Source organism: Haplochromis burtoni, unplaced genomic scaffold (assembly GCF_018398535.1).
Source record: "Haplochromis burtoni strain Fernald_Lab_line unplaced genomic scaffold, NCSU_Asbu1 Contig_136, whole genome shotgun sequence".
In the NCBI taxonomy this organism is placed as follows: domain Eukaryota; kingdom Metazoa; phylum Chordata; class Actinopteri; order Cichliformes; family Cichlidae; genus Haplochromis; species Haplochromis burtoni.
The window spans coordinates 29,019-56,675 of record NW_024582497.1 but is presented as its reverse complement, the minus strand read 5'-3'; the positions used below and the strand labels follow the sequence as shown (position 1 = coordinate 56,675).

General features: G+C 40.8%; 1 protein-coding gene across 2 annotated transcripts in view; it reads left to right on the top strand.

Annotated features, from left to right (window-relative positions):
• LOC102294587 (zeta-sarcoglycan) overlaps window positions 1-27,292 on the top strand; it is a 47,809-nt gene extending 20,517 nt beyond the window's left edge. The window contains exons 3-7 of one of the 2 annotated variants that reach the window (XM_042224371.1): window positions 1,347-1,448; window positions 13,528-13,615; window positions 15,874-15,996; window positions 17,024-17,096; window positions 18,306-27,292. In XM_042224371.1, the coding sequence (XP_042080305.1) occupies window positions 1,347-1,448; window positions 13,528-13,615; window positions 15,874-15,996; window positions 17,024-17,096; window positions 18,306-18,369 (450 nt within the window). In that variant the 3' untranslated portion in view covers window positions 18,370-27,292. Of the gene's footprint in view, window positions 1-1,346; window positions 1,449-13,527; window positions 13,616-15,873; window positions 15,997-17,023; window positions 18,261-18,305 lie in introns of those variants that run through there. The other variant, XM_042224372.1, reaches the window with a different exon arrangement.
• Window positions 27,293-27,657: the final 365 nt, after the last annotated feature.

Genomic DNA, 27,657 nt, shown 5'->3' with positions numbered 1-27,657 from the left:
TCCTGAGTAGAAGAATCAGCTTTAGTGGTTAAACTTGAACGTTGAACTAGTTTTAAGCAACTTTTTTGAGAGATTTCCCGAACTTTCTTGTTTTTATATATAGATATGTATATAAGATGTTTATTTGTTCATACCACATACTTTTTATTTTTTAATTTTATGAATGATGGATGTAGCCTCAATGACACATCCCATTGTGTAGCCAAATCATCAAAAAGTATCAAAGATGGTACAAAAAAATGAAGCCAGTGAAAAATGGCTTAAATCTAAACACCACCACAATAGTTGTGGCTACAGAAAGACTTCCTGTCCTATAGAAGTATATGAGAAAAACAGCTTTCCGTCTTGACCTCTGTGAACTCTTTCCTGCAGAGTTTATGGGCTCAGTCACACAGTTTGAGAAGCGCTTATGTAAAACTTGAAGGTGAGTAAGATAATGGATAATAGCTGGAACGGACCATCTCTGCAGAATATGGATGTCTTTAATGTCACGTGCCTCTCCTTTCTAATGGTTTTCCTGCTATTACATGCCAAGTGTCTGATTTGACTGTTAAATTCTAATACAGGGCGCTGCTTGAAATGTAAGTTGGTCCTTTTTCAAAAAGGAGTTGGCTGGCTCTTGCAGTTATTAATCATTAAACCATGTGTGGCGAGGAGCAGCTTGAGCCGTTTTGATAGCAGTTAAAGAAAGCTGGTGTGTAAGTGGCAGTGACTGTCAGGTCCCATATGGTTAAAAAAGCTCTGTTGACATTGTTCGCAGCCATTATTTTCCACAGCAGAGTCTTTAATTTTGTCCAATTTATCACACGTGCCCATTTATGTAAATGCAGTGGACAAAACATTAGCAGCAGCTTTGAATGTATCACAGTGCAGTACAACACTACCCACTTTGACCTTGGTAAGAAGAAAACTCCCAAAACTTGCATATTAATATACAATATTGAGCTAATACTATTTCATGCAAATCAGCAGGACCATAAATCTAATTTCTTTCTTATTTCCATGAGTCTTCTCAACATTCGCTTCCATAGCTGCCACATTAGTCTGTTCCTCCTCAGTTTGCCTCCCACTGCATGCAGCCTGTCACCCTGACAGTGCTGAGTGTCTGTGGCATTGTCACCTCGATGTCATGTCCTACTTCTTCCCTGTCACTCAGCCCCGCTGCCTGTCCACCGGCCTGTCTGCTACACAACAGCTTGAGCTCCGTCTAATGTACTTCACCGACGCCAGGATCCTTTTTTTTTTCTTTTTTAAAAAACGTTTGGGAAGCTATAACCCTTTAAATCAAATCAGGAAAATGAACACAGCTTCTTACAGCATCACTGATGATCATGACTCTGTTTCAGGATGGAATGGGAAACCTCAAGCTGAACCAGGATGGGATTCGCATGGAGGGAATCAGCGAGTTTCTTTTGCCTCTGTATGTTAATGAGATTCAGTCCAGAAGGGTAAGTTGCTCCCTTTTCTCACCAGCTTCAAGTTGCTTGTTGATCAATACTCTGATGCACTAGGAATAAGTACCATTGACTGAAACGCATGTGAAAAGCTCTCAGGGAGAAAGATGTCTCTAAAGCTGCAGACAAGTTCATATTGATCTTTCACTGTTGAGGAAGTTATGATCAATTTATTATCAACAAAGGCCAACGTTCCTCCGAGCTCAGACTTTATGCATGCCTGGGTTTAAAAAATAAAATAAAATAAAAGACGACCCCTTTCCTCTCTGTGTATTACTCCTTTCCTCTTCGGCTTCCCTCATTTCCCGTCGTCCTCAAACGGCGTATTATCAGGGCCTCCCATCGGCAGGAGGTGGGTAATAGGCTGCTTCTCAGCTCCTCTCAGGCCACATACAACCTACAGGAGATTACAGACGATTACAGGGGGGGACCAGAGTGTCCCTGCTGGATTTCCAATCAAGCCCACACGATAAATTCCTCCCCCTGTGCACTTCCTCCCTCTCCTTTCTCCTCTTTGATGTTTAGTAGATTAACCAACACAGCTCCAGCCCAAAGTTGATCCAAATGTTCTTCTCCCACACAAATCACAGACGCTCAGTTGGATCATCCCCTTTTTCAGTGATTAGGCATGGTGCAGAAAGCAATTTCAAGCACTGTAGGCTAGGGTTCCAGTATAAATTTGATTTTTTTTTCTGTTTTTTTTTTTTTTTTTTTTGAGGGACATGGATGGAGGAAGTGGCTCGATTATGGCTCCAATTTGCCACAGCAGATTGAGAAACAACTCCGAATTGCCCACTCGTGCTCTTTGATGTCCTACTTGGAGCTAAATGTTGATTTAAATATAACGCTCTTGTGCCTTAGCGGTAGAAGGAAAAACCACCTCACGGCCGTAGCAGATGCCCAAAACTGAGTATTAGACAAAGCCAATATTTCACCGCTTAGTTCAATACCACCTGCAGACATTTTTACGGTCTTGTTTTACAGACAGCGCTGTGCAGGGCCCCTCTTATCTGCCACACCAGAGATATTTGCAGGACAAAAGTCTCCATGGGTCACTCAATATTTCCTCACCTGAGGAAATATGTCAAGCACACACAGAGCAGGGATTATGGTTATGTTTACACAACAGTGCACGGTGCTTCTCTACAGTCAGATAACCAGCATTGATCAATAAGCCATTACCACAAATGGCAGTGAACTTGGTAGTGCATCAAAGGTTTCTTAAAATCAAATATAACATGACCTTATTTATTTATTTATTTATTTAGTTATTTTTTCAAGCTGCAGCTGCTAAACTCGCAGTAAGCTGTAGTTTGATATGTTTTTTTTCCTTTTCACGAGTTAATCATTGCTTTAAATTTTAATCAGTAACTGAAGCTGTAATCTGCGGGTAACATATTGAAATACTCCCTCTGCTTATTTTGGCAGTAACTCTGATCGCTGGCAGCAAAGTACATGCTGAGTAGCCCCTTAAAAAGGCAGAGCAGCATCAGAGTAGCATGTTGCGAGGTGACAGCTGTTCTCTTTCAGTTTACATTGATTAACCGAGCAAAAGGCATGGGAAAAATGCAATCAGGTTGTTTTTGTTGTGTTTGTGAGGTGTCAGCAGGTTAGCATTTTGACCTGCAGACTCTTTTGCAGGTCGAAATGATTAAAAGAAAGTCACTGTGGATGATACGCTCTGTTTAAAGGCGTGTGTGTGTGTTGTTGTGGGGGTTTTTTTTTTTGTTTTTACTGTCATTCTGTATCATTGTTGCTGTTTGGCCCTACTTTCAAATTCAATTGAATTCAAATGAGTTGAGTTGAAGTTCAGTTTATTCCTGCACATTTAATTGCATCCACCTACCTGTCACCCAGGGGAGTGAGGCAGACAGGAGGGAAATAAGAAAGGAAGGAAGAAAGAAGCCACTGTTAATCATAAAACCAAAGTCTTGTCGGTTTTGTTTAAATCTTTATTTAACCATGAAGTGGAGCTCTTGAGATTTAAAATCTCTTTTGTGCGAGTCCGCTGGAGAGCGGGCTGCGCCAACCTAGTGTTTATTTAATGGTAGGTTAATGCAGTTTACAATCTCTGTGTGACGCTGGTGATAATGGGTGGGTGACTGGATATGTAAGGCGCTTTGGGGTCCTTAGGGACTAGTAAAGCGCTATATAAATACAGGCCATTTACCATTTATTTTACCATAAATAGGCCACATTAATAAATCAGGGTAGTTACCCACAAAACAAAAGCTAAAGATTTAAGCAATGTTATAATAAATATATTAGTAAGAGTTTAAATTAGATTTTTAACACATTTTATTTCATTTTTCTTGTAGTATAAATTGTTATTTAACAGTATTTATTGGTTACATGTAACAAGTTTTGTCTCGGCAGTGTACAGGATGACTGAATGTTTGGATTTCCGTGTGACTTTTGTAAACCTTTTCATATTGAGAGCTTAAAATCATGTATCATAACCATATGTATATCAGAGTTCTTGTTTTGATGAACCTACAGAAAAAGGCTCTTCAGTTTTATTTTGTGTGTGTGTGTCTTTTTAGTTTTTTTTCACCCACAACTTTAGCGTTTTGAGTCGCTCTGTCAACCTCAGCAGCAGCATATGGCTGTTTGAGTAGAAACCTCTGATAAAATCACTGTTCACAACTTGTTAGGCACCAAACAGCAGGCAGAGTCGCCGGTCTGCTGCTGAACATTTTGCAGATAAAGAGCCCGATATATGACCGAACAGAGTTAAAAGGAAAGCGCCTAAAAGCATCAGTTCAAAGGAATGCTAATGATGGTCAGCATCTGCTGCTGTATGTGTAAATAGTGTGTTAGTGTTAATGGGTTACCCATACTAACATCATGAGATGATCATATGTCTTGTTGCACTTTACCAAGTGGTCAGAAAATTAATTATTGCTGCTTTCAGTTTTGATATTATTAGTAAGTTTTTCCAGCCGTGTCTGTGTAACCTTATAGCCATGAAAATGTATTTGCTCCTTCCTGATTTTTTGCTTTTATGTTTTTTGCATATTTCTCACATTTTTTATGGTAACCTGAGTAAATAGCCACAGATGCAGTTGTTAAATGTTGATTAATTAAGAGAAAGAAATAATTCAAATCTATTTGGCCCTGTGTGAAAAAGTAATTAATAACAAGGAGAAAACCACTGCTGACCAAAGGGAACTCATGGGCTCGTCTCACATTTGCCAAAACCCGTCTTGATGATCTCAGAGACTTTTGGAAAATATTCTGCGGACTGACGAGACAAAAGTTGAACTTTTTGTCCTTTTACGTCTGCATAAAACTAACACAGCAATAAATAAAAAGAACACCAGCATTGAGATATGGTGGTGGTAGTTTGCTTTGCTTTTTCAGGTCTTGCTGTAACTGATGCAATGATGACTTTTTCTCTCTACCAGAAAATCCTGAAGGAGGATGTCCGGCCATCAGTTTGTGCCCTGATGCTCAAACACACTTGGGTTATGCAGCAGGACAATGATCCAAATCACACCAGGTTCACTTTTGAATGCCTCATAAAAGCAAATTTAAGCTTTTACTAGTCAAAGTCCAGGATCAAATCCAATTGAGGTGCTTTGGCTTGACCTTAAACAGGCCATTAATGTTGGAAAATCCAGTTTCGCCTAACTTAAAACAACTCTGCAAAGAGGAGTGGCCGAAATTCCTCCAGATTGAAAGACTCAATGACTATAATCACAAAGGCTGCCACGATGACACAACCAGTTATTAGGCTTAGGGGGCAATTACTTTTTCACACAGGGTTGAGTAGATTTCAATAATTTTGTTCCTTTTAATAAAAAATGCTTTGCCCATATTGTAGAAAATGCTCAATAACACACACGCCATCAAATGAGGGTCTATTATCTATATTCATTCTAAGTGTTACCATAATGTTGAGTTGAAGAGTTTAAATAGTAAGGACATAAATGAAGTGTAAAACGTTAGAGCCTGTGAAGGTTCTCAGTCATCCAGGTCATCGTAGTCAAAGGAGCTTGCAAAGAAAAGCGTCTGGACTTCTTTAAGTTACTTGAAGACGTTTCACCTCTCATCCGAGAAGCTTCTTCAGTTCTAAGGTCAAATGGTGGAGAGTCCCAGATATAAACCTAGTTGGAGTTTCCCCCCACAGAGGGACAAAAGGACCCCCTGATGATCCCCCAGATGCTTTTCTTTGCAAAACGTTAGAGCCTAACACTCAGCTTGTTTTAATATGTGTGATAATGTTAGCCTCTTTTGCTGCAGTTCTCATATGTACCTGTGCTGAGTTGTCTGTCAAAACTGACAGGCAGATGGATGGAAGGAAGAGTTTCGATATTATTTTTTTCCTGCCCCGAAGGCTTCCTCACTGCCTGCATGTCTGTCCACCTATCTCAGCCCTCCCTCCTTCCCCGCCTCTCTCCCGTCACCTGTCAGCTTCTGCAGATAGCACATTACATGCAAACTTGAGCTGTTCCACCAAACACAGTCTTGTATGAGGACTGTGAAAACAATACCGCGAGATGACCTTAATATCAGACGTTTGGATTACAACAAAATTCAAGCATATGATTGCGAGACAATAGCTTAAATTACACCTGTGAAAGCCACAATACTGTTATAATTTCAGGCACGACAAATCAGTTTGGAACTCAACATTTTTGCCCGTCTGAGTGCGACAGTGCAACAGCAATTTCAGGCTTTTTGAAATCGTCGTCACACTTGGAGTTTTACCTGTCAGAGGAACACTGCATTTATAATTTCAAGTGTTTGTGAAAGCAGACGTGTGAGCGGGCATTTCTTCCCCCTCCCGCTTTCATCGAGAGGAAACTTCTCACAGTACCAATCAAACTTCTCATCAGTACTAATCACTATCAGTATTGCAAAGATGTTGGAATAAATAAGGGTTGGATAGCTGGTTAGTATAAACTTTTAAATGACACTGGGACTGCACAGATGAATATATATGGCTATCTGAATATTTGAATATTTTGGTTGGGGCAAAGTTAAAGTTAGTTAACGTCAAGTTAAATGAAAGATTTTAGGCACGTGGGATTGCATAGCTTAAAGTCTCAGCAGATTTCTCTGCAAACAGAAAATGAATGCACAAAGGAGACGCGTCTTGAGTTTAGCAATTTATCTTTTGGAATTGCTCCTGTTTTGCACATGCATTAGGCTAATAATCTCTGCTGCCTTTAAGGACAAACTGTGGTCAAATTAGATTCAGTGAACAGCAGTGATATATTTTAGCAAAGTGGCCAGTCCACTCTAATTAGTCTTTTTGCTGGTTTTTTTGTAATTTAATGATGTAATTCCAAGAACTTTCAATTACTGGCGATTAAGAGGCAAGTGTTTTTATTTATGATAAGAACTTTTTTTTTCTTCTGCCAGCTCAAACATTTACAGAAAGAAAGAAATCAGCTGCTGGACTGGACATAACACAAGGCAGGAGGCCTGGGATGTACACCAACTACAAATTCTCCATTTATATAGTAAAGTAATTGTAGCTGAATTCTTTAACCCTCTCAAGCCACAGCTGCTTGCAACTGTAGAATTTTACCCCCATTAGGAACGACAGTACGGAGATCAAATCTGACAGCTGGGAGGCTCTAGATGTGGGAGCAGTCAGTCTTTATTTAAAGGTAATCTTCGCAAATCATGGAGCAGACATGGATTTTATAATAACACAACATTTCTGGGGTTTTTATAAATGATCTTGTAACTTTTTAACCACTAGATACAGATGGTACTGTCGCTGATAAAGATGTAAATCAAATGAAAACTTGGTTGGAATTTGAAAACTGAACGCCGTGGTACGAGTGCATCGCAGTGCCCAGATACAGTTAATCACATCTCTGCTGTTCAGACTGTTGGCTCTCGTTATCGTCTCCGGGGAGCCTGACTGATCTATAAATAGCCGCAGATGCAGGTGTATCTTTATTGGAGTGAAACTTCTCCTTCACTAAGCCTCACCTACTTGCATTTGATAAGCACGAGAGAGCTGATTGTAAGCACTATTTCTGAATTCGAGTCGGCAAAAGACGGCTTAAAGCCATCCACCTGTTAATCTCGAGCAGCTTAAACCGCAAACTGCAGCGTCGCCTCGGAAAGCTAGAACCGCTTTGATTTGCATTGCACTAAAATACAGGCAACTTTTAATATTGAATATGACTGCAGACATGTTTTTAAACAGCCTGCTGCAAGATTTCTTATTTAAATGAGGAAATTAAGGCATAATAAGCATTGCTTTTTCACGCCTGGCATTTTAAAAAAATTACATTTAGTTGTGCCGCTCAGTATGTAAATGAGCCTCCAGCACAACAATCGGTATAATTAAAATTTAAATGTGTCTATGCAAATAGATGTTTAGGCTTACAGTTAAACTCTGAACAGTGCTCTTTATCTGTGCTTTAAACAGTTTTCATTTTATACTCACTCGCTGAAAGTCAACAGCGTCAGACAGCACACAGTTGCTTTGTTTTGAAACTATTTCTTAGGAGCAGGGTGACGTGCTCTCGCTTTCTGCTCTGAACTTATTCATCATATGCGGGGAGGCATCCTCTGCCTTATACCAGTCATGGTAATTTTTCAGTCTGATGGGGCCCGGTACACCTACAACAACAGGCTCCGTTTACGTGCATTCACTCTGATCTGCGCTTGACCTTCCTCGGCAGACACAGTGACTTTAAAAGCCTTTTGTGTGATCCCGGGGAGGTTTTAAGGAGAGCACGAGCGTCTCAGCCGTGCCCCCTCAGGATACTGTTAAACACCTATAAACTCTTTAAAGGGATACTTCAAATCAAGAAGTCAAATTTCTCCATGATGCCGCTGCCTCGTGGTGAAACTTGATGATGCACATTAACATCGGAAAGGAGCGAGCGGGGAATGAAAATGAACCAAATGACCTCTGCAAAGTTGAGATAATTATTAAGGGAACGGCAGAATTATTTGCTCAAATACTAGGCTGTGATTAAATGCTTGTAAATGTCACTTGTTTTAGTACAATTGTAGAGCTAGTGACATGACGTTTTTCCTGGGTCAGAATGAGCCTGTGGTTGACTAACACACTGCAGAACGATCAGAGTGCTGCAGTAAAGTAATAGTAAAATTCTCCATCAGCACCAGTTGGTGTTTTAAAGAAAGTAGCAGCTGGCTTACCTGACTAAACATAAAAAACCTTCTACAGGTACTAGTGTACCCCTAACATGTACGGAGGTAAATTCTCATATATTCAGGCCACTAAAATAGCAAAATAAAACACACTGATGGCAACAGACACTGGCAATGAGTGCCCATGCTGTTTGGTCTGTTTGCGCAGTTGACATCCTGCACTGCTTAATTACATTAAAATTTAAAAAACAAAAAGAATAAATCAAAGCTAAATATAGTACTGTTTATATAGAGTAAAATATATTTAAATCCCTATGTGATCACGGGACAATGCCAGCTTTCCATTGTCTGAAAAATAAGCGCACTCCTACACTCGTCAGCCAGACACAATCCACCTCCATTTAATAAAATGTGTAATAAAATATTGGTATTCAAGACTTAAGTAAACACCCATATGGTAAAAAAGGATTTCAGAAATCAACTGTCATTATGTTTGCATGTTTATGCCTTATGGTTTACCCATACCTGTGAATAACATGCACCTGGCAAAAAAAAAGCTAAAATTACATGCTTGAAATGGACCCTGCAAAGCTCACGTCTTGTTGTACTGTATGTTGCAGCTTTAGTCTGGTCTTAACACATCATATGATCGTATTAAGGATACCCATTTTTATAGACATAGAAATAGAAGAAAGCGCCTGGAATTGACTGTTCAGCGGAGTCGCATGGATTACTTGCGCATATATCTCAGCTCACATGCAAGCAGAATAGATCCACTTTTACAGAAAAGCTTTTCAGCACTGTGGCTAAAACATCGTTGGGATGCACCAGTTATTCATCTCTCTTTACTTCCTCCTGGTGACTAACTCGCATAGAAGAATAGAATAGAATTCAACTTTATTGTCATTGCACATGCACAGGTACAGGGCAACGAAATGCAGTTTGCATCCATCCAGAAGTGCTTTAGTGATATAGATATATTACAATATATATTAGCAATAATATAGATATGTGAGTATATTACAGAAATGGGTCTATTATGGTATGTTATAATGTACACGGTATGAAGTATGTTGTGAATATTCTATAACTATAAGTATGTACAGGCTGTAGTGAGTACAAGCTATGTACAGGATATGAACAGGATATAAATATGAAAAACTATACAGAATATGAAATAAATAACTTTACAGAATCTGAGATATACAGCTATACAGAAATGGGAACTATGCAAGTTGTAAACAGTTGTAGGGTTAAAAATTATCGAATGTACAGAATGATTATTTACACAGAGCTATACAGTAGTGCAGTTAAGATAAGTGAGATATAATTCCTACAGAGGCTATATAAAGTGCTAGTGGTTGTGAGTGGTGGTTCAGTCCATGTTATTATTGTGTGTTTGAGGGTACGGTTGTCCATTGTGGGTGTGTGTATGTTCAGTCCATGTGTTAACGTGGGTCAGATGTCAGGAGGCAGAGTTCAGGAGTCTGACAGCTGTGGGGAAGAAGCTGTTCCGGTACCTGGTGGTCTTAGTCCGGAGGCTCCTGTAGCGCCTCCCAGAGGGCAGGAGGGTGAAGAGTCCATGTGATGGGTGACTGGGGTCTTTGATGATTTTCCCAGCCCTTTTCAGACACCGCTTCCTGTAGATGTCTTTTATGGCAGGAAGTGGTGCTCCGGCGATGCGCTGGGCAGTTTTCACGACCCTCTGCAACGCCTTCCGGTCCGAGGCAGAGCAGTTCCCGTACCAGACTGTTATACAGTTGGTCAGGATGCTCTCGATGGTGCAGCGATAGAAGTTCACCAGGATGTCTGAGGACAGGTGGTTCTTCCTCAGAGTCCTCAAGAAGAAGAGGCGCTGGTGAGCCTTCTTGACCAGCTTGGAGCAGTTGGTCGTCCAGGTGAGATCCTCGGAGATGTGGACTCCCAGGAACTTGAAGCTGCTCACACGCTCCACAGCCATCCCCTTAATGTGGATGGGTGGATGTGGGTCAGCATTCCTCCTGTAGTCCACGATGAGCTCCTTGGTCTTCTCGGTGTTAAGCAGCAGGTTGTTTGTGTCGCACCACTCAGCCAGACGATCCACCTCCTCCCTGTAGGCGGCCTCATCGTTGTCACTGATGAGGCCAATCACCGTGGTGTCATCTGCAAACTTAATGATGGTGTTGGAACCATCAGCAGGTCTGCAGTCGTGGGTGAAGAGGGAGTAGAGGAAAGGGCTCATCACACAGCCTTGTGGTACACCGGTGTTCATTGTGATGGTAGATGAGCAGTGGTTATCCAGCCGGACATGTTGGGGGCGGTTGGTCAGGAAGTCCAGTAACCATTTGCAGATGAGGGAACTGATGCCCAGGTCTGTCAGTTTCCTGATGAGTTGTGAGGGGTGGATTGTATTGAATGCTGAACTGAAGTCTATAAACAGCATTCTGGCGTAGGTGTTGTTGTTGTCCAGGTGTGAGAGGACAGAGTGCAGTGCGATGGAGACTGCATCCTCTGTGCTCCTGTTCTGGCGGTATGCGAATTGGTGGGGGTCCAGGGTGGGGGGGAGACAGGATTTGAAGTGTGCTAGGACCAGCTGCTCTAAGCACTTAGTGATGATGGGGGTGAGTGCTACTGGGCGGTAGTCATTGAGGCAAGATGGGTTGGAGTTTTTGGGTATCGGGACGATGGAGGTGGATTTGAAGCAGGCCGGTACCACAGCGTGGGCCAAGGACAGATTGAATATGTCTGTGAGCACTCCTGCAAGCTCCCCAGAACACGCTCTGAGAACACGCCCGGGGATGCCATCAGGACCTGCAGCCTTGTGGACATTGATCCTGCTCAGCACCGCTCCTACATCGGTGGGGGAGAGAGTCAGAGGTTGGTGGTCTGGCGTCACGTCTGCTTTGGTTGTGGTTGTGGGGTTCCCTCGCTCAAAACGAGCATAAAAGTTGTTGAGCTCGTTGAGGAAGGAGACATCAGAGGATGCGGGGGAGGGTTTGGTGGTCCTGTAGTCTGTAATGGTCTGGAGTCCTTGCCACATGCGTCGGGGGTTGGAGTTGGAGAAGTGTTCTTCTACCTTCTTTTTGTAATGGTGTTTGGCTTTTTTGATGCCCTTCTTTAGATTAGCCCTGGCTGTACTGTAGGCGTGTGCATCTCCTGACCTAAAGGCGGTGTTGCGGGCCTTCAGGAGGAGACGAACATCCCGGTTCATCCAAGGCTTCTGGTTGGGGTACATGGTGATCCGTTTCTGGGTGGTGACACTGTCTGTGGTTTCGGAGATGTAATCCAGTACAGATGAGGCGTACTGGTCCAGGTCTGTGTGGGTGAACATATTCCAGTCTGTGTTTTTAAATCTGTCCTGGAGCACTGCGTCTGTCCCCTCTGGCCACACTTTAATTGTCCTCACAGCAGGTTTCACACGTTGGATGAGTGGTGAATACCGAGGTGTGAGGAACAGGGAGAGATGGTCCGATTGTCCAATGTGGGGGAGGGGTGTGGCTTTGTAGGCTCCAGCCAGGTTGGAATACACATGGTCTAAAGTCTTGTCTCCTCTGGTGTGGCAGGAGACATGTTGGTGGAATCTGGGGAGGACTGTCTTTAAGTTGGTGTGGTTGAAGTCGCCAGCAACAATAAAAGCAGCCTCGGGGTGTTTATTCTGGTGTTTGTTAATGGCTGCAGAAGTATCGCCCAACCAACCCTCTGCCACTAATTTACACTGAATGGTCTTGTTGGATAGATTGAATTGTGTTATGAAACTGTGCTGAACTACATGTGTACAGGGGATGATTTTTAATATAAAAACAGCGTGTTTAAAAAGGAAACGACACACAGAGCTCTCAAAACAATTCCAAGTGAAGGGTAATTTCGCTCTGTGGCATGTGTAAAAGAGTAACTGCTTACTGCTAACTTTTCACCATAAGAGTTATACGGTGGCGCTAGGTCAGTGTTGCTACAGCTTCTTATACTGCCTGAAGATGTCCAAAAATCAATTAAGGCAGTCTTGACATACTGTCTGGGTTTGCAGCCCTAGAGCACAAGTTGTCATTATGTCACTGAGCTTCCAGCAACATCTGTTTTTACAGAATTCTTATTTATGTTGCTCTTATAGGTTTATAAAATATTTTGGTCAAGTACCAAGAGAAAGATCTCTAGCTGCTTTAGGACGTTTGACAGACCGATACAACACACAAGAAACATTGATATGTGCTTCACATTTTCGCAGACCCACATAACCCTCCCAGAGTATGTTGATGTTCAACCATATATACTTTGTGTGATAGCAAGTGTGTGATTGTAGCGGTCAGGTATTTAAAATCTAAAGTCCAGGTAGAAGTCTCCTAAATGTATTCATAAGATGATGTTACTGGGAAATGTAGACGTCTGAGGTAGAATGGGTGCATTTCAAAGCCTTTTCAAAATGCACATGTGCCATCATTCAAATGTCAACAAGCTATAAACTTGCAAAATGCAAAGCTGCCAGAAAGCAGGACAGGTCCACAGCCGAAATGTCTGCAGCAATGAAAAGAATGCACCCACGCTCATCACACACACGTCCTCGGCTGCCCCGCAAACCCCTTCCTCCTCCTCTATCTCTTTCTTCACTTCATTACTCATCTTTCAATAATTCGGTTTTAATTTGTTCCATTTTAGCCTTAATGTTGTGTAATTCGGTGGTTATTATCCAGGAAAGATCCACTTGGGAAACCTTTTTACTGTAGACTACAATCTACTTCGAACCAGCATAATTACATTAATTCTGATTTCAACAAGACAAGGCAGTCTCTGATAGCTGCTGAGTGTGGGGATTTAAATAATTCCTGTTCAGTGATCTTACATATTTAATTTCTTCCTTCCTCTGTGGTTCTTTAACATTGAAAGAATAAGTTTAACAGTTTCCAACGCTGTTTATGAGATTTAAGCTTTTTAATGCAGCATTTTTTTTCCTCTCTTCTCCGTCTCTCTCCCACTGTGTGTCTCTTCCTCCCCCCTCCATGCTTCCCCCTAGGACAGCTTGTTGGTCTTGCGGTCAGACAAGAACGTAACGCTGAATGCCAGAAACGAACAAGGCCTGCTAACTGGTCAGCTCACAGTGGGTGAGTTTCCACTTCCTCCTTTGTGTACCTCTACACTACTACTGCTGGTGCCATTTCCATCCTGAAACTATAAATTGCTGCTTGACTTACCTGCAAGGAAACACCTGCTGTGGAATGACTGTCTGCAATGTAGCCTAAAAGTAGTTTCAGTTTTTACAGTGCTGTGCAAAGGTCTTGAGCCACCCCTCATTTCATTATATGTTGCTGTTTACCATTTTAAACTTTGACTTGTGCAAACGTTGACCAGGCTTTTTAAAGGTTTTTAAAATATTTTCCTTGGAGATTGGCTGCTTTTTCACTTATTTTCTGTTTTCCAATTTAAAATTGTATATTCAAGCATTTTATCACCAGCAGGCTGTCGCAAAAAGGCTTTTCATCATGTGTATTTATGAAAATTATGATTATGAGAACACATTTTGACAAACATAAAATTTTGTTTTGAAACCCTACCTTCAAAAACTATCTTTAGTAGAAGAACAGTATCTGAAAGTTATGTTCTTAACAAAAGGAAAAAAGTCCTGACAGAGACCTGAGAGATTAGGCCACAGGTTCGACTCGAACCTTTGCTGCTCCCTTTCATCCACAAGGCATATGGGCGCTTGCTCAACCAGTAACCTAAACGGGTGCCAAAGAAGCCATTCTTAAGGAAGCAAAACAAGGAGAAAAGGCTGAGTTCTGCCAAATTACAAAAGAACTGGAAAAGAAACACGCGATTAGATTTTGATCCAACATGTAATACAATCTGGAAAGCTTCTGATTGGCAACTCAATTCATTTTTCAGCATGACAATGATCCAAAACACACTGCCAATGCAGTAAAAGAATACCTGGATAGAAATAAACACACATGCTGTCCGTCATGGATTGGCCTCCTCAGATCCTAGAGTTGCACATTATTGAAGCAGTTTGGGATCAACTCGACAGAGAACAGAACAAAAAGCAGCCAACATCCAAAGAAGAGCTTTGAATGTCCTTTAAGAAGCCTGGAAAACTGTTCCTGAAGACTATTTAAATAACAAGAAAGCTGCCTAACAGTTCAGGCTGTGTTGAAGAATCACATTTTTATACCAGATACTGACTTTCAAGCTTGTTAGAGTTGTAGAATCTCTGTTTTTGGCTTATGAATGTTTTTCTAATAAAATATATGAAGAAACAAGATGCACTTCCAGACTTCTGCACAGCATTGTATTCCTCTCTCTTTGTACAACTTATTATTGAAAAAAACTGGTCTTGGATTAATCTGGCCACAGCTGTATAAATTACCAGATCAATACCATTTGTTGATGACTTCATTTAAGATTAGCACAACAATTTATCCTGAAGTTCTCTTTAATGCTTCTACATCTTATTCGAGTAGTTTGTTTTTTTTCCAGACGCTAACCTTTGATGCTCTTATTGAAAGAGCAATAGTTTCATCTCTTTATCATCAGGTTCAGCCATCAGTCAGACTAAATTACCAAAGTCATTTACATGATTAATCACCACTAGAAAGCAAATGACCTGCTTATTAACATTAATAGCTATTGATCTTAGCCAGCATAAGTAGAGAGTTGATGGTGATTTGACAAGACTGTTGATATGACACGTTTTGGTCACGCTTGACCTTCCTCTGAAAATTACGCCTGCTTTTGTGGGTACTGCGTTTCGTCTGAAATGAGATGAAACTCAGCGAGAATAATTAAATTCCCCAGCCGTCGCAGGGCATGGATTAATGGCAGAGAGAGGAGAAGAGAGCAAGAAAAGGAGACGAATTTTGTGCATGCACATCTGGAAAAACACCAAAGTCTGGAGAACAGGAATTAATATTCCTCACCAGCGGAACAGATTACTGATTTGTCTTCATTCATCAGAGAAGCATGGCTGATCCAGCTTTGTTAGGAGCCTTTCATTTGCAAAGCAAGCACTCCACAAAGTATTTCAGATTGCTAATAGTCTTACATGCACAAACATACTGTAGCTTCCCGGAGCAGATTTAAAAGACCAGAGTCGCATAAGTCAACCTTTATTTGACAGCGCTATTTTCAAAAAGTGAAAGTTGTTACCACTGCAGACTAATAAAACTTTTGAGGTGGAAATTTTTCTAATCGTAACTAAAATGTATAGTTAGATCTAGAAACATTCATAAAATACTGGAAAATGCAGTAGAGGTAAATGAATACAAATAAGCTGAATCGTTCCTTTGCCGTTAAATTGAGTGCACTCAGCAACGTTTACTGAAGGTTTTCAATGGAAACTTGAGTATCTACGTCTCTCTTGCAGGTCCCGAGGCTGTGGAAGCCCAGTGTCAGAGGCTGGAGGTGCGAAGCAGAGACGGGGGCACACTTCTGTTCACTGCCGACGAGGAGGAGGTCATCATGGCAGCAGAAAAGTTCACAGTCACAGGTAAGACGATGCTGGAGTCTCACTCAGTTGTCTTTGGATATCTTAAATAAACCGTGATCAATGGTGTATTGTCTAAAACTAAAAGGGCAGATTTGAATCTTAAGTTTTTGTACTGTAGGTTTTCCCGGAGTATATTAGAAGTCCAACACATTAATGAGTAAGGCATAAGTAAGACTTAAGACTTTAATCCACAATATGTCAACACAAGTAATATACACTATCTGGTGATTTCATTTGGTACACCCGTTTGGCTGCTTGTTTGTCAGTTATCTAATCAGCCATGGCAGCAATGCATTTGGGCATGCAGTCAGATGACTTTGAACGTGGCGTGATTGATCTACTAGGATTTTCCCTCTAAAACATCTCTAGAGTTTGCAAAGACGGGTCCAAAAAAACAGAAAATATCCCATGAGCAGCTGTTCTCTGGGTGCTTTGCTGATGCCAGAGGTCAGACTGCTTCATGCTAATTGGAAGCCAACAGTAACTCCAATAATCACTCGTTACAACCAAGGTATGCAGAAAGAGCATCTCTGAATGCAAATATACAGCAGAAGACCACACTGGGTGACACTCTCAGCTCCAAACAGGAAACTGAGGCTACAGTTGACACAGGCTGACCAAAATTGGATATTGGTCACCTGGTTGGGTGAGTCTTTTTCCTGCCACATCATGATGTTAGGGTGAGAACGAGTTGCCTCCAATGGTCTTCTGGTTTTACACATTTGCTTGGCAAGTAAAAAGGCAGCAGAGCTAATCACACAGCCAGTGCTGGGCTTAGCTGTTCTAAGGATTTTAATGATTGAAAGACTGCAGCAGGAGGTTTATGTGGACAATACGTGCCCATTGCCTGCAGTCTGTTCACTTGTTTTTTCTTCTCTTTTAAATGGTGATATAATGTAATTGAATCATGCAAGTCACTGAAAAATATGGATTTAGTTTCTATGTTTAAATCGTTACCAAAAAAGTATTTTGTGGAACATAATATAAAGCTGCACTGAACACGATCTGGGATTTGTTTTATCCGCAGGCTCGGAAGGAGCCGTGTTCGGACATTCAGTGGAGACTCCTCTGATCCAGGCGAGGGCTTCTGAAGACCTGAAGTAAGTTCATATTCAATGACTTTACTGAAATTCATTAAAGCTTAATGTCATCCGTTCATGTCCTGTTAAATTAAAATTAAGATCTTTAAATAATGATGATAGATGTTCTGTGGCATTTCAAAGTCAATGACTGTGCTTAAAAAAAACACATGTGGCAGGAGCCATTATTCACCAATATCATTATCTCAAGCACCCTCTTGTACTCAAGCGTCTCCTGGTCGCCTTGTTATGATACAAATGTAAAAGAAGATTTGACCAGTTTTACAGCCGAGGGTTGAGCTGATTTGTTAGTTATTCTCTGGCAGGCAGGATTTGATTAAAGCACTAAGAGAGCTCGGAGAGAAGGGGGTAAGGTTGAGCTACGTGTTGGAGTCCTATACTCCCTCGTGCATGTGATCCTCACTGCACTCTGCCTGAGGCTCTGAGCCCTGCGTCGGTCCATTAACGAGCTATAACGAGTGTGGTTTGTTGTCCACCTTACTGGTCCTGAAAGGAGGGCTGGGATCAAAGTTGGCAGAAAAAGCGGTGTTCTGGCAGCTAATTCCCCCAGAGTGAGAGGAATACTGATGAGTTTCACTTTAAAGCGTGTGCGCACACACAGGACTCACACAGACACACACAGGCTCAGCTCAGGAGCGACCATCTGCAATGTGGTCAAAGTCTTAATGAGAGGAAACCGAACAGGAGACGGTCGACACACAGAAACGGCAACATGACTTAAGCTGGGCTCTGATTTTCTTCTGTTTAAAAGCATATTCGATCAAAGATATTTAATTTATCAAAGGTTGATTCTGTTTGGGTTTAATTTAAAGATTTCCAAATTGAATTTCCTAAAATCCACGATGCCGTCTGACTGTGGACGACTGTCTTCCCTCACTGGTGAATTACTGAAGTATTTCCAAGCAAACAGATGTACAAACTGTACTGTGAGGACTAAATAAAGACTCCTTTTATATAAACCTAATTTTCTTTCCAAATGTCTTATGAAAGATTTTTATTTCTTTATTTTTTATGTTGAGTCAAACTGTTTTCTTAAAAAAGCGAAATGAAGGAAACATAATCCTGTGAGTTATTTATGACATCACTTGAAGCCTAATAACATTCTGTCTGTTTATTGAATAAGTGGGTTGTGGGAAAAACAACATTGCAGTTGATGCAAAATAAATATAAAAGTTAATTTATTTTATTTTATTTTATTATAATTCACAGAAATCTTCAGAGGATATCCTGGGGGACCTGCTTCCTCTTTAGTTATTGCAAGCTATTAAAATAATCATTAAACAAGCTTTTTAATCAGATTTTTTTTTTTCAAATTTAAATCTACAACCAAATGGATTTTTACCTGCAAATTAGCAAAATCACAATTTTTATCTCTTAGTTGCAGTCATGAAAAAAAAAAATGCAGGACTCTTCTCTTGTGAAAAACTTAAGCAGACCCTTAATGCTTCCATGGTAGTTAAGAAGTCACAGCAAGGTAATTCTAATCAAATATACTTGCTTAATTGATCATCAGCAAGTGTGAGCACCTCAATGAAAGCAAAGGTTTTGGCATTTTGCTGGTCTGGAGCATTTAACTGTGCGTTAACACAATGCCACAATCTTTTCAGGAGTGGAAGTGCCAGCAAATTCACACCAAGTTCAAACTATGCTCAGAGAAACTACCGAAAACCCAAGAGCTTTACTCAGACTGTACAGGCCTCAGTTAGCATGTTAAATGTTAAAGATCATGACAGTAAAATTAGAAAAACAATAACAAGCATGGCTTGTGAAGAGAAAGAATATATCAGTATGGGCTATGTTTTAAAGTGGCATCTGAACACAAGACTTCTTCAGAGAGATGAGACCAAAGTGATGTTTGGTTGTAATGTGCAGCACCAAATTTGGAGAAAACGTAACACTTCATACCAGCTGTAAAGCACGGTGGTGGATGGGATGAAGACTTGGGTTTGTTTTGCAGCCACAGGTGCTGGATATCTTGCACTGGCTGAGTCGACCATGAACCCCTCTGAGTACCAAAGTGTTCTGAAGTCCAATGTGAGGACATCTGTCCAACAGATAAACTTTGACTGGACCACTGCAACATCCTGATGCTTTTCTTTTTTAGCAGATTTGTCGCTGTGCTTTGGATCATTGTCCATGACCCAATTTCAGCCAAAGTCCAGACTTCAACTGAAACTGAAATAATGTTGGGTATTACCTTAAGAGAGCTGTGCATAAATGAAAGCCCGTAAACATCAATGAACTGAAGCAACATTGTAAAGAAGAGATGCGTAAAAGTCATCCACAAGAATGTGAGAAGTTGATGTATAGATGCTGAAAACGATTACTTAAACTTATTGCTGCCAAACTTGTGATTCGTGGGGTGTTCTTGGTTTTTCAGAGATTCCTGTGAAAACTTTCTTGTCCACATGAGTGTAAATGACCAAGATTCAGATTAAAGAGTAAAAGTCTCTTGCATATTTTAAATTCAGTATGTCAGTGGTTACATTTTTTAAATACTAAACTAGGCTTTACAGTAGAAATTGGATGAAGTGGAACGTTTAATATTTTGTCCACAAAAAAATTAAAATGTAATCTTAACCTTGAATTAGTGATTTAGAAACTACTTTCCTTTGTCCATTAGATGTGTTTTTTTCCAGCAATGAGCAGTTAAAGCAGCCATGTTTTGAGTCTGTGAAAGCGTGACTGTTTCCTAAAATAACCCAACTCTCACACCGTGCCAGCAAAACTCCATCCCCACAATCGCAAAGCAGAGACTTTTCATGATATAGCCAAACAGTAAAATGTGAGCTGGAACAGCCTCGAATGATTACACATGTAGATCTAATAAAGTAGTCAGTAAGGTGACATCATCTTCAGAAAACACTGTCACTAAAGTAAAATATATACTTAGATTTTTACTTTAATGCCCAATATAGCTCATTCAACAATCGGATTATTTATCCAAAGAAAACATTTTTTCCCACATCTCCAGTATTTCTTTTAAAAGTGGCATTTGCCTTGTTCAGCATTGTTTATGTATGCAGCTCTGGGCCTTTCCGTAAATGCTAATGAGGCTCTTCCCTCCCGCCACCTCGCTGAAATCATGACAAGTTAAGCCCTCCTTGCAAATCGTGTGTCACCTGTGCAGTAAGCCCCTCCGGATGATAAGGACACAGCTTGGCTTGCGTCCACATCACCTTTCTTTCCCCGTTTAAAGAAACATCACTCTCTTTGTGATGCGTTTTATTTCCCTGAAAGCCAGGAGTAATCTGGGAGATGAACAGAGCAGAGTCAAATCAAAGAAAGCCACATGAGAACAACTTCCTCTTTGAAGCACCTGTTCTTCTCCTGGAGTTTACCTGTGTACGCTGGCACTCAAGTCTGTCTTTGTTTGTTATGATCATTGCCTTTTGTGATTTAATTTCTTATTATGTGCGACTTTTACTGGTGGACAAGTGCAAATGACTTAGCCAGAGTGGCTTCCAGCATCTTTTGCGTTGGCAGCCTATTTAAGCGTGAGACAACTGAGATGTACAAGTTTAAACTGGAATGAGAGAACTGGAAATCTGAATTTGTAAATCTATAATATGTATATTTGTTGATGTAGATGCAGACCTAGCAGGAGAACTACATCCTTCCAAACTACAATCAAGAGCAGGAATAAAATTAGACATAGTTTCACATACTGGAAAGATTGTGCTTACTTTTCTTCATCTGCTGAGTCATCTGCTTTTTCTTAATTTGTTTTATTGGCTGGTTCTTAGTCTATGTGAGAATATCACCTGATAGACTTTTGTGACACAGCTTCAAGTGAATTTGTGGGGACAATCTGAAAGCCTTACGTGCTTGGGACTCTGTCCTGCTGGGGAATTTCAATGCTCACATGGTAAACAACTGTGTGACCGTTGGAAGGTACAGCCTCACAAAATAATAGTGTTTTTGTATTTGTTTTGCTTTCATGGTAATCACTTTTTCTCCATTAGTGCACTTGGCAACAGGACATCCTAAGTCAGAACTTGATGATTGATTTTATAATCATATCATCAGACCTTATGTGTTGGACACTAAAGTAAAGAGTGGAGCAAAGCTTTCAACTAATCAAAACCAGGTGGTGAGAGGGTGCTCACTTATCAGAGGCCCTGATCTACAAGATCTTCAGTTCCCACCTCCAGCACGGCTTTGACAGCATTCTGAGGGAGACTGAGTGGACCAGACCAGGCACCAGACCACCAAACCAGACATTGGACACCAGAGGGCAGCTGTCAAGTTGAAGAAGTAGTCCTATTGAGCTTGATTTCACAGGCAGCCGACAAGTCAGGCCAACAGGCCAAGTGGGTTGCAACCACAGCTGAAGTCAAAATTTGGATGTTGGAGGAGTTCGGTAAGCAAGACTTTCGGTCGTCCTTAAGGCAATTCTTGGAAACAGGAAGCAGGAATATCACACTGTGTAATCCTGACTCTATACTGTGCACAGTCAGGATGCAGTACCGTCTGACTGCAGCTGAGGATATTTTAAGTCCCACTGATATCCCTTATGTAGCAGGAGCAGAATTTGGGGGTGGTGGGTTGACTTGTTCATCATTGTCGTGTTAAAAAGCTGGGTTTTGTAAGGCTGTTTTGGTTAACACACTTGTGCAGTATCATGTGGAAGTTGGGGACAGAGCCAATGGTTTGGGAGACTAGGGTGTTGGTCCCATCTTATATGCCAAGCTGCTGGGGAAGAGAGTCCTTTTTTTTTTAAATTTTTTTAAATCAAAGTTACGATTCAAGAGGGGCAATATGGTTTTGATTCTGGTCGTGGAACACTAGACGAGCTTTTTAATCGTCTCGAGGTTACCTAATATGCACAGAAGTTTGCCCAATGAGTCTACGTGTGTTTTGTGGACTTAAGATTTGGCATTTGACCGAGTCCCTCAGGACTTCCTGTATGCAAAGGCTGTCTCTTACCCCCTCCCAAATGAGTTTTGTCTTTCAGGAAGGGGTAAGAGACCTTGATAAGCAGAAATGAGCATTATATTAAAGATGAAAAACACAGACCAGGGGTGTTAAACTCACTCTTGTTTATGGGTAATGTATAAACAAAGCTGCATAATAACCTGACTTTCTAGAACTACAGGTATATTGTAAAAACAGTGAACAAACAATTTATAAAGTTGTGATGAACATCTGAGATTCTCACTAATAATAATTGTAGTAATATTTAGCAATATTGATTACCACATGTGCACTGCATATTTCACCGAATCTGCAAAAGCAAAAAACCTTGACAGGTAACGTTGAACAACAGAGGTATTTCACTTTTTATGATTCAAACAACTTGTTGAAACTGATTTTCTGAGACCAACTATTTTCTTCACAGTAACACTGACATCGCCTCATGTCAGATATTAATGACTTCACTGCAATTTCCACACTTTCCACCGCACTCTAGGGGGCTGAATTGGTCCATTTGGTGGGATGGTTCTAGCCCCCGGTCCTCATGTTTGATGAAAACAGAAAAAGTCATTCTGAAGTAATTTCAGCCACAAATATCAAAAGACAAAATTAAATTCTTAATTTCTGAATACTTTGACAACACTGCTCTCTGCATAAGTAAGAATCTAACTAATTACTTAATCACGCTACTGTTTATGCTTTAGTCTCCTGTGTAATGAATGCTGTGACAGCAATGTGCAAGGTTTACAACTGAGTAGAGTGTTTGGTCCTCTGCTTCGTCACCTGCTAACTAAAAGGTATGCTTGCGTGCTGCGACTTGTGGATAATTGCACTTGTGCTGACAAAGAAGAGAACTCTTGATGTTAGGTCTGTAAAACGAGGGGATTGCAGTTATGAAGCGGATCTGGTCCTGCTGGAGAGGCGCCAGTTTGTCATCGCTTGCTCTCAGCTCACAGCTTCATTACCTTTAGACATAGCTGTTTTCAGACTCCGATCAGCTCCCTCGCCCCACAGTAATTTCTTTAGTTCAGTTCCACTCGTAAAATGCGCCCCCGAGACTGAGTTTGAGACAAAACGAGAGAGATAATTGCTGTAAACTTCGCTCCGACTCTCTACCTAACTGCCCTCTTAGCTTGATGATAAGGAGCAGCTTGCTTGTAGCCCACAATTATAGGCTTAAATATTAAAATGTTTCTGTCAATTACATAATGACATAATTTCACATCTCATTCTGAAGGATGGTGCTCTGATTCCTAATGCGAATGTCCCAAATCCATCAGGAGAGGCAAAGGAAGCTGTGTGATACTGCTGTAATATTATCCTGGTGTAGCTGTGATACTTCTGTCATCTAGTTTGCATACACTTAGGGAGACTTCATCTATTCTTTTGACATTTCTTGACAACAGATGGTAGATTCACTTCTAATCAATGTGACACAAAGTCTCCAGGTCTCAATTGTATCAAGAACGAACATACTCAGTTTTTTGGGGTTTTTTTTGCTGGCTATAAACTGCTGCTTGAACCCACACAGGAATCTGCAGTGAGACAAGTCTGACATTAAGCAGCAAAGGCAGGACAGACAGGATTTGAAGGCTCTCTGGGTTCTTACAGTGCAGACATCACATGATGAATCAGGCCCAGAATCAGAGAGCAGAAAAATAGTTTTTCATTTCGTTTTCTCTGTAACTTTCTGCTACTAGAGCTCTCCTCTGCAATGCGGCCAGCTGCACGTCTGTCTACAGTTTATCTAAGCAGCTCTGAGGACAGTCCGTGCTCTAGCCGTGTCCACACATGACTGACATGTTCATTAAAGAGATAAAAACTCTTCTTGTTCCCACTTAGCTCTGGTCGGACTCTACTACTGCTACCAGTTAGGGAGCAGAGAGTTATTACAGAAGTGTGCACATGTTCTTTTCCTCTTATTTTGACTGCAGCAGTGAAATATTGTTTCTTGGTTATTGCAATGGTCTTGTAGACCAGATGAAGAATGTTTGGACTGCTGATAACATTACTTACAGATATATTGGAAATAATTGGTGTAAACCTTGTTAGGGATACTGATTCACTGTCGTACTTGCTTCTCCATGTGTCTTCATAAGTAAAGACATGGACAAGTGTGTGGAGCTTTTGGGATATCTATTATCGTACCCCCTTCCTAAAGGTCCAGACTCCATTAAATCTCAGCATACGGTTAGGTCCTTAAGTATTTGGACAGCTACACAATTGGCCTCTGTACACCACCACATTGTATTTAAAGTCAAACAGACAATATGTAACTGAAGTGCAGACTCTCAGCTTTTATTTCATTTATAACAAAAGTACTCCATTAGCTGTGGCTCAAATGTAATTGGACATCATTTTAAATGTAAGGATTGTTGAGATGCTTTGCCAGGCTTTTAATGAGAACACCTTCACTTCGTGCATGTTTGTGCGTCTCTACTTTTGGCCGTTGAAGAACATCCCATTTGTTTTCTTTGAGAAGTTCTTGGGTTGCTTTCGTATTACGCTTTGGGTGATGTGCAGATTATTTTGGCTGAATCTGAGCAGAGAGTAGAGCCGTGTACACTTCACAGTTCATCCTTCTGTCAGCAGTCACATCATCAATAAACACTCGTGGCCTGGTTTCACTGGCAGCCTTACATGCCCATACATTAACTCTGGATCACGAGCAGTTTCTCTCCTTCTCTATACTTTTCTCTGTCTATCATTCTGGTACAAGTAAACCTTGGCTTTGTCTCTCAAAAGATTTTCTTCAGGCATGTGCAGGCTCTTTTAGATGTTTTCTGGTGAAATGTAAATGCCCTTCTCATCGTTTAGTGCAACGAGCTGGTTTGCACCTTGTTGTAAACGCCTTGTAATTGCGTTGAGTTGAAGCTGTCTGCAGTTTACATATTTCAATTGGTCTGAAAGATTTCTGATACTACAGCATCTGACCTGTGTCATATTTTCTGTGTATTTGAACAGTTTGAGCCATTTCAAAGCGGATGAGGATGGATGGATGTTCCATCCTCTTTGTCTCTCCTATGGGAGATTACTAAAGGGCGGGTTGATAAGACAGGAAATGTATGCTCATGAGCAGTCGGTGGATGACGTGTCCATAATATCACATTTCTGGGGTTGGTGGTGGCGTCGACCACTGGTGATTGGCAGAGATGGTGTCTCTTCATGACTCATGTTTGGTTTAAGTTTGGGTGGGTTCTATATTTTACTCGCCTGACAGGAGATTGTGACCTGAGGAACAATTAGGTTGATTTTAGTTTTGTACTGCAAAAACCATTCATGTCCTGCCTCTTTTGTTGTGCCATTTTAGATTGCATCTGAAAGAGTTCACTGGGAGTTCAAGTAATGTCTGTGCATGCATGGCTTTTACCTTAAAGATGAGACTTCTAATAGTGTATCTAAAGAGGCCCTTTTAAATGTTTCTGATCAGCTGCTAATATGAAGCTTTCCATGTTGATGAATATGTGTCCTTCCATTGTGGCATCGTTTAAATTCTGTCCATGTTTTATATTTTTCATACTCCATCCTATGTTTTTGTGGCCACAAGCCTGAATATAGCTTTCATATTTATGGTGGGGAAAACAGTAGCATATTACCTTTTTTCATTCTGCACCCATCACATTACTGTTTAGTGGTATGCTGTAGTAGTTTTGGAAAGTTTTTCTTTTGCTGTGTAATGTTTGAGATAGTTTTTGGGTACTGCCACACATTCACCACAACCAGTTATTGAACTTGTGCTAAAAGGGAAACTGATAAAGCTGGTAGTATATAAAGCCCAGTGGATCCCTGTAAGTGATAGTGACATATAAAAATAAATTAGTCTTTCACCCCCCAAGCAAACATGCTAGATATGCACTATTTAAACAAATCTTTCTCTTTGGTATCACCTTTTTGGTCATCAGCACATCCTACAGCTATTTTCCTCCAAAGCTCTGTGATACGGTGACCTTTATGTGGACGTAAAGGTCAGCTTGAATACACCACAAAAGGTTGGTCAGGTTTCCCAGAGAGCGGGAGAGCCTGTCATAAACAGCCTTTACGACTGCAAATACCAGATAAGTTATCACTTGTGACGGCTTTATGTTTCAAAGCCCTGAAATATGGTGGATGCGTCAACCTCTTTTAACTGACGCCCTCATCAGTCAGCCTAATGATCGTAACGTTTTGGGGAATTGTGACATTTTAAGAAAAACTCATTTAATGTTTTATCACATTTTCCCATTCTTCTGCAAAGGCAGAAGACAGTTTACCAACTTTGTAAAAAAAATGTTGAACTAATTTAAAAAATGTTTGATGAAAAGCTGTGTTTTTCTGTATTTTTACCCAAGTCTTTTAAAATGTGGTTAAAATCTGTGACACGGTAGAGAAATTTAACTGCTGATTTGTTAAATTTGAGAAGCAGAACACAAACAACTCAGTCAATCCAAAAATGTTAAATGCAGACTGTACGCACTCACTGACCTTGCTTCTAGTACTGGGTTAGAGCCCCATTGTAGACTTCAGAACTGCCTCAGTTCTTTGTGGCACAGATTCAAGAAAGTTCTGGATCATTCCCCAAAGATTTTGGTCCATATTGACACAATAGCATCACGCAGTTGAAGAAGATTTGGACATCCCAAAAGGTGCTCTTTTTTTTTTTTACAATCTAAGCATAGTGAACTCATTTTTGTGTTCAAGAAACCAGTTTGAGATGATTTGAGTTTTGTGACACGGTGCGCTATCCTACTGGAAGCAGGCATCAGAAGATGGTACACTGCAGTCATAAAGGGGGATGGACATGATCAGCAACAATACTCAGGTAGTCTGTGGTGTTTAGACTTTGGTCAGTTGGTACTGAGGAGCTCAGAGTTTGCCATGGAATTATCCCCAACACCATTACACCACCAGCCTGAATCACTGATTCAAGGGGCACTAACTCCACTGGAGTGGCTCTAGCTCAGGAGGTAGCGCAGATCACCTGCTAATCGGAAGGTTGATGGTTCAATTTGTCTGCATGCCAAATATCCTTGGGCAAGATACTAACACCAAGTTGCTCTTCGATGCATCAATTAGAGTATGAATGAGTATAGGTGTTATATAGAAAGAGCTTAGAAGAAAAGTGCTTGTGTGAACGGTGTAAAGCGCTTTGAGTGCTCAGAAAGCGTAGAAAAGCACTATACAGTGGCCTGTAAAAGTATTCAGCCCCCTTGAACTTTTCTACATTTTGTCACATTACAGCCACAAACATGAATCAATTTTATTGGAATTCCATGTGAAAGACCAACACAAAGTGGTGCACACGTGAGAAGTGGAACGAAAATCGTACATGATTCCAAACAATTTTTACAATTAAATAACTGCAAAGTGGGGTGTGCGTAATTATTCAGCCCCCTGAGTCAATACTTTGTAGAACCACCTTTTGCTGCACTGCTACTTTGCATGTGTTGATTATTGTACATGTAAATATTAACAAAATGTGTTGTGTAAACTAAAAAAAAAAAAAGCAAAGAACGAGGCAAGGGCGGCAAGGGTTATTAGTTATGTAATCATGCCCCCGTATGCCCCATTACCGTTTGCTTCAAACTTCAGCAATTTATGGGTGAGACTTAAGTACATCGGAGACGGGGATCCCCCGACCCGTGATTATGTTGCTGAAGAGCTGTTA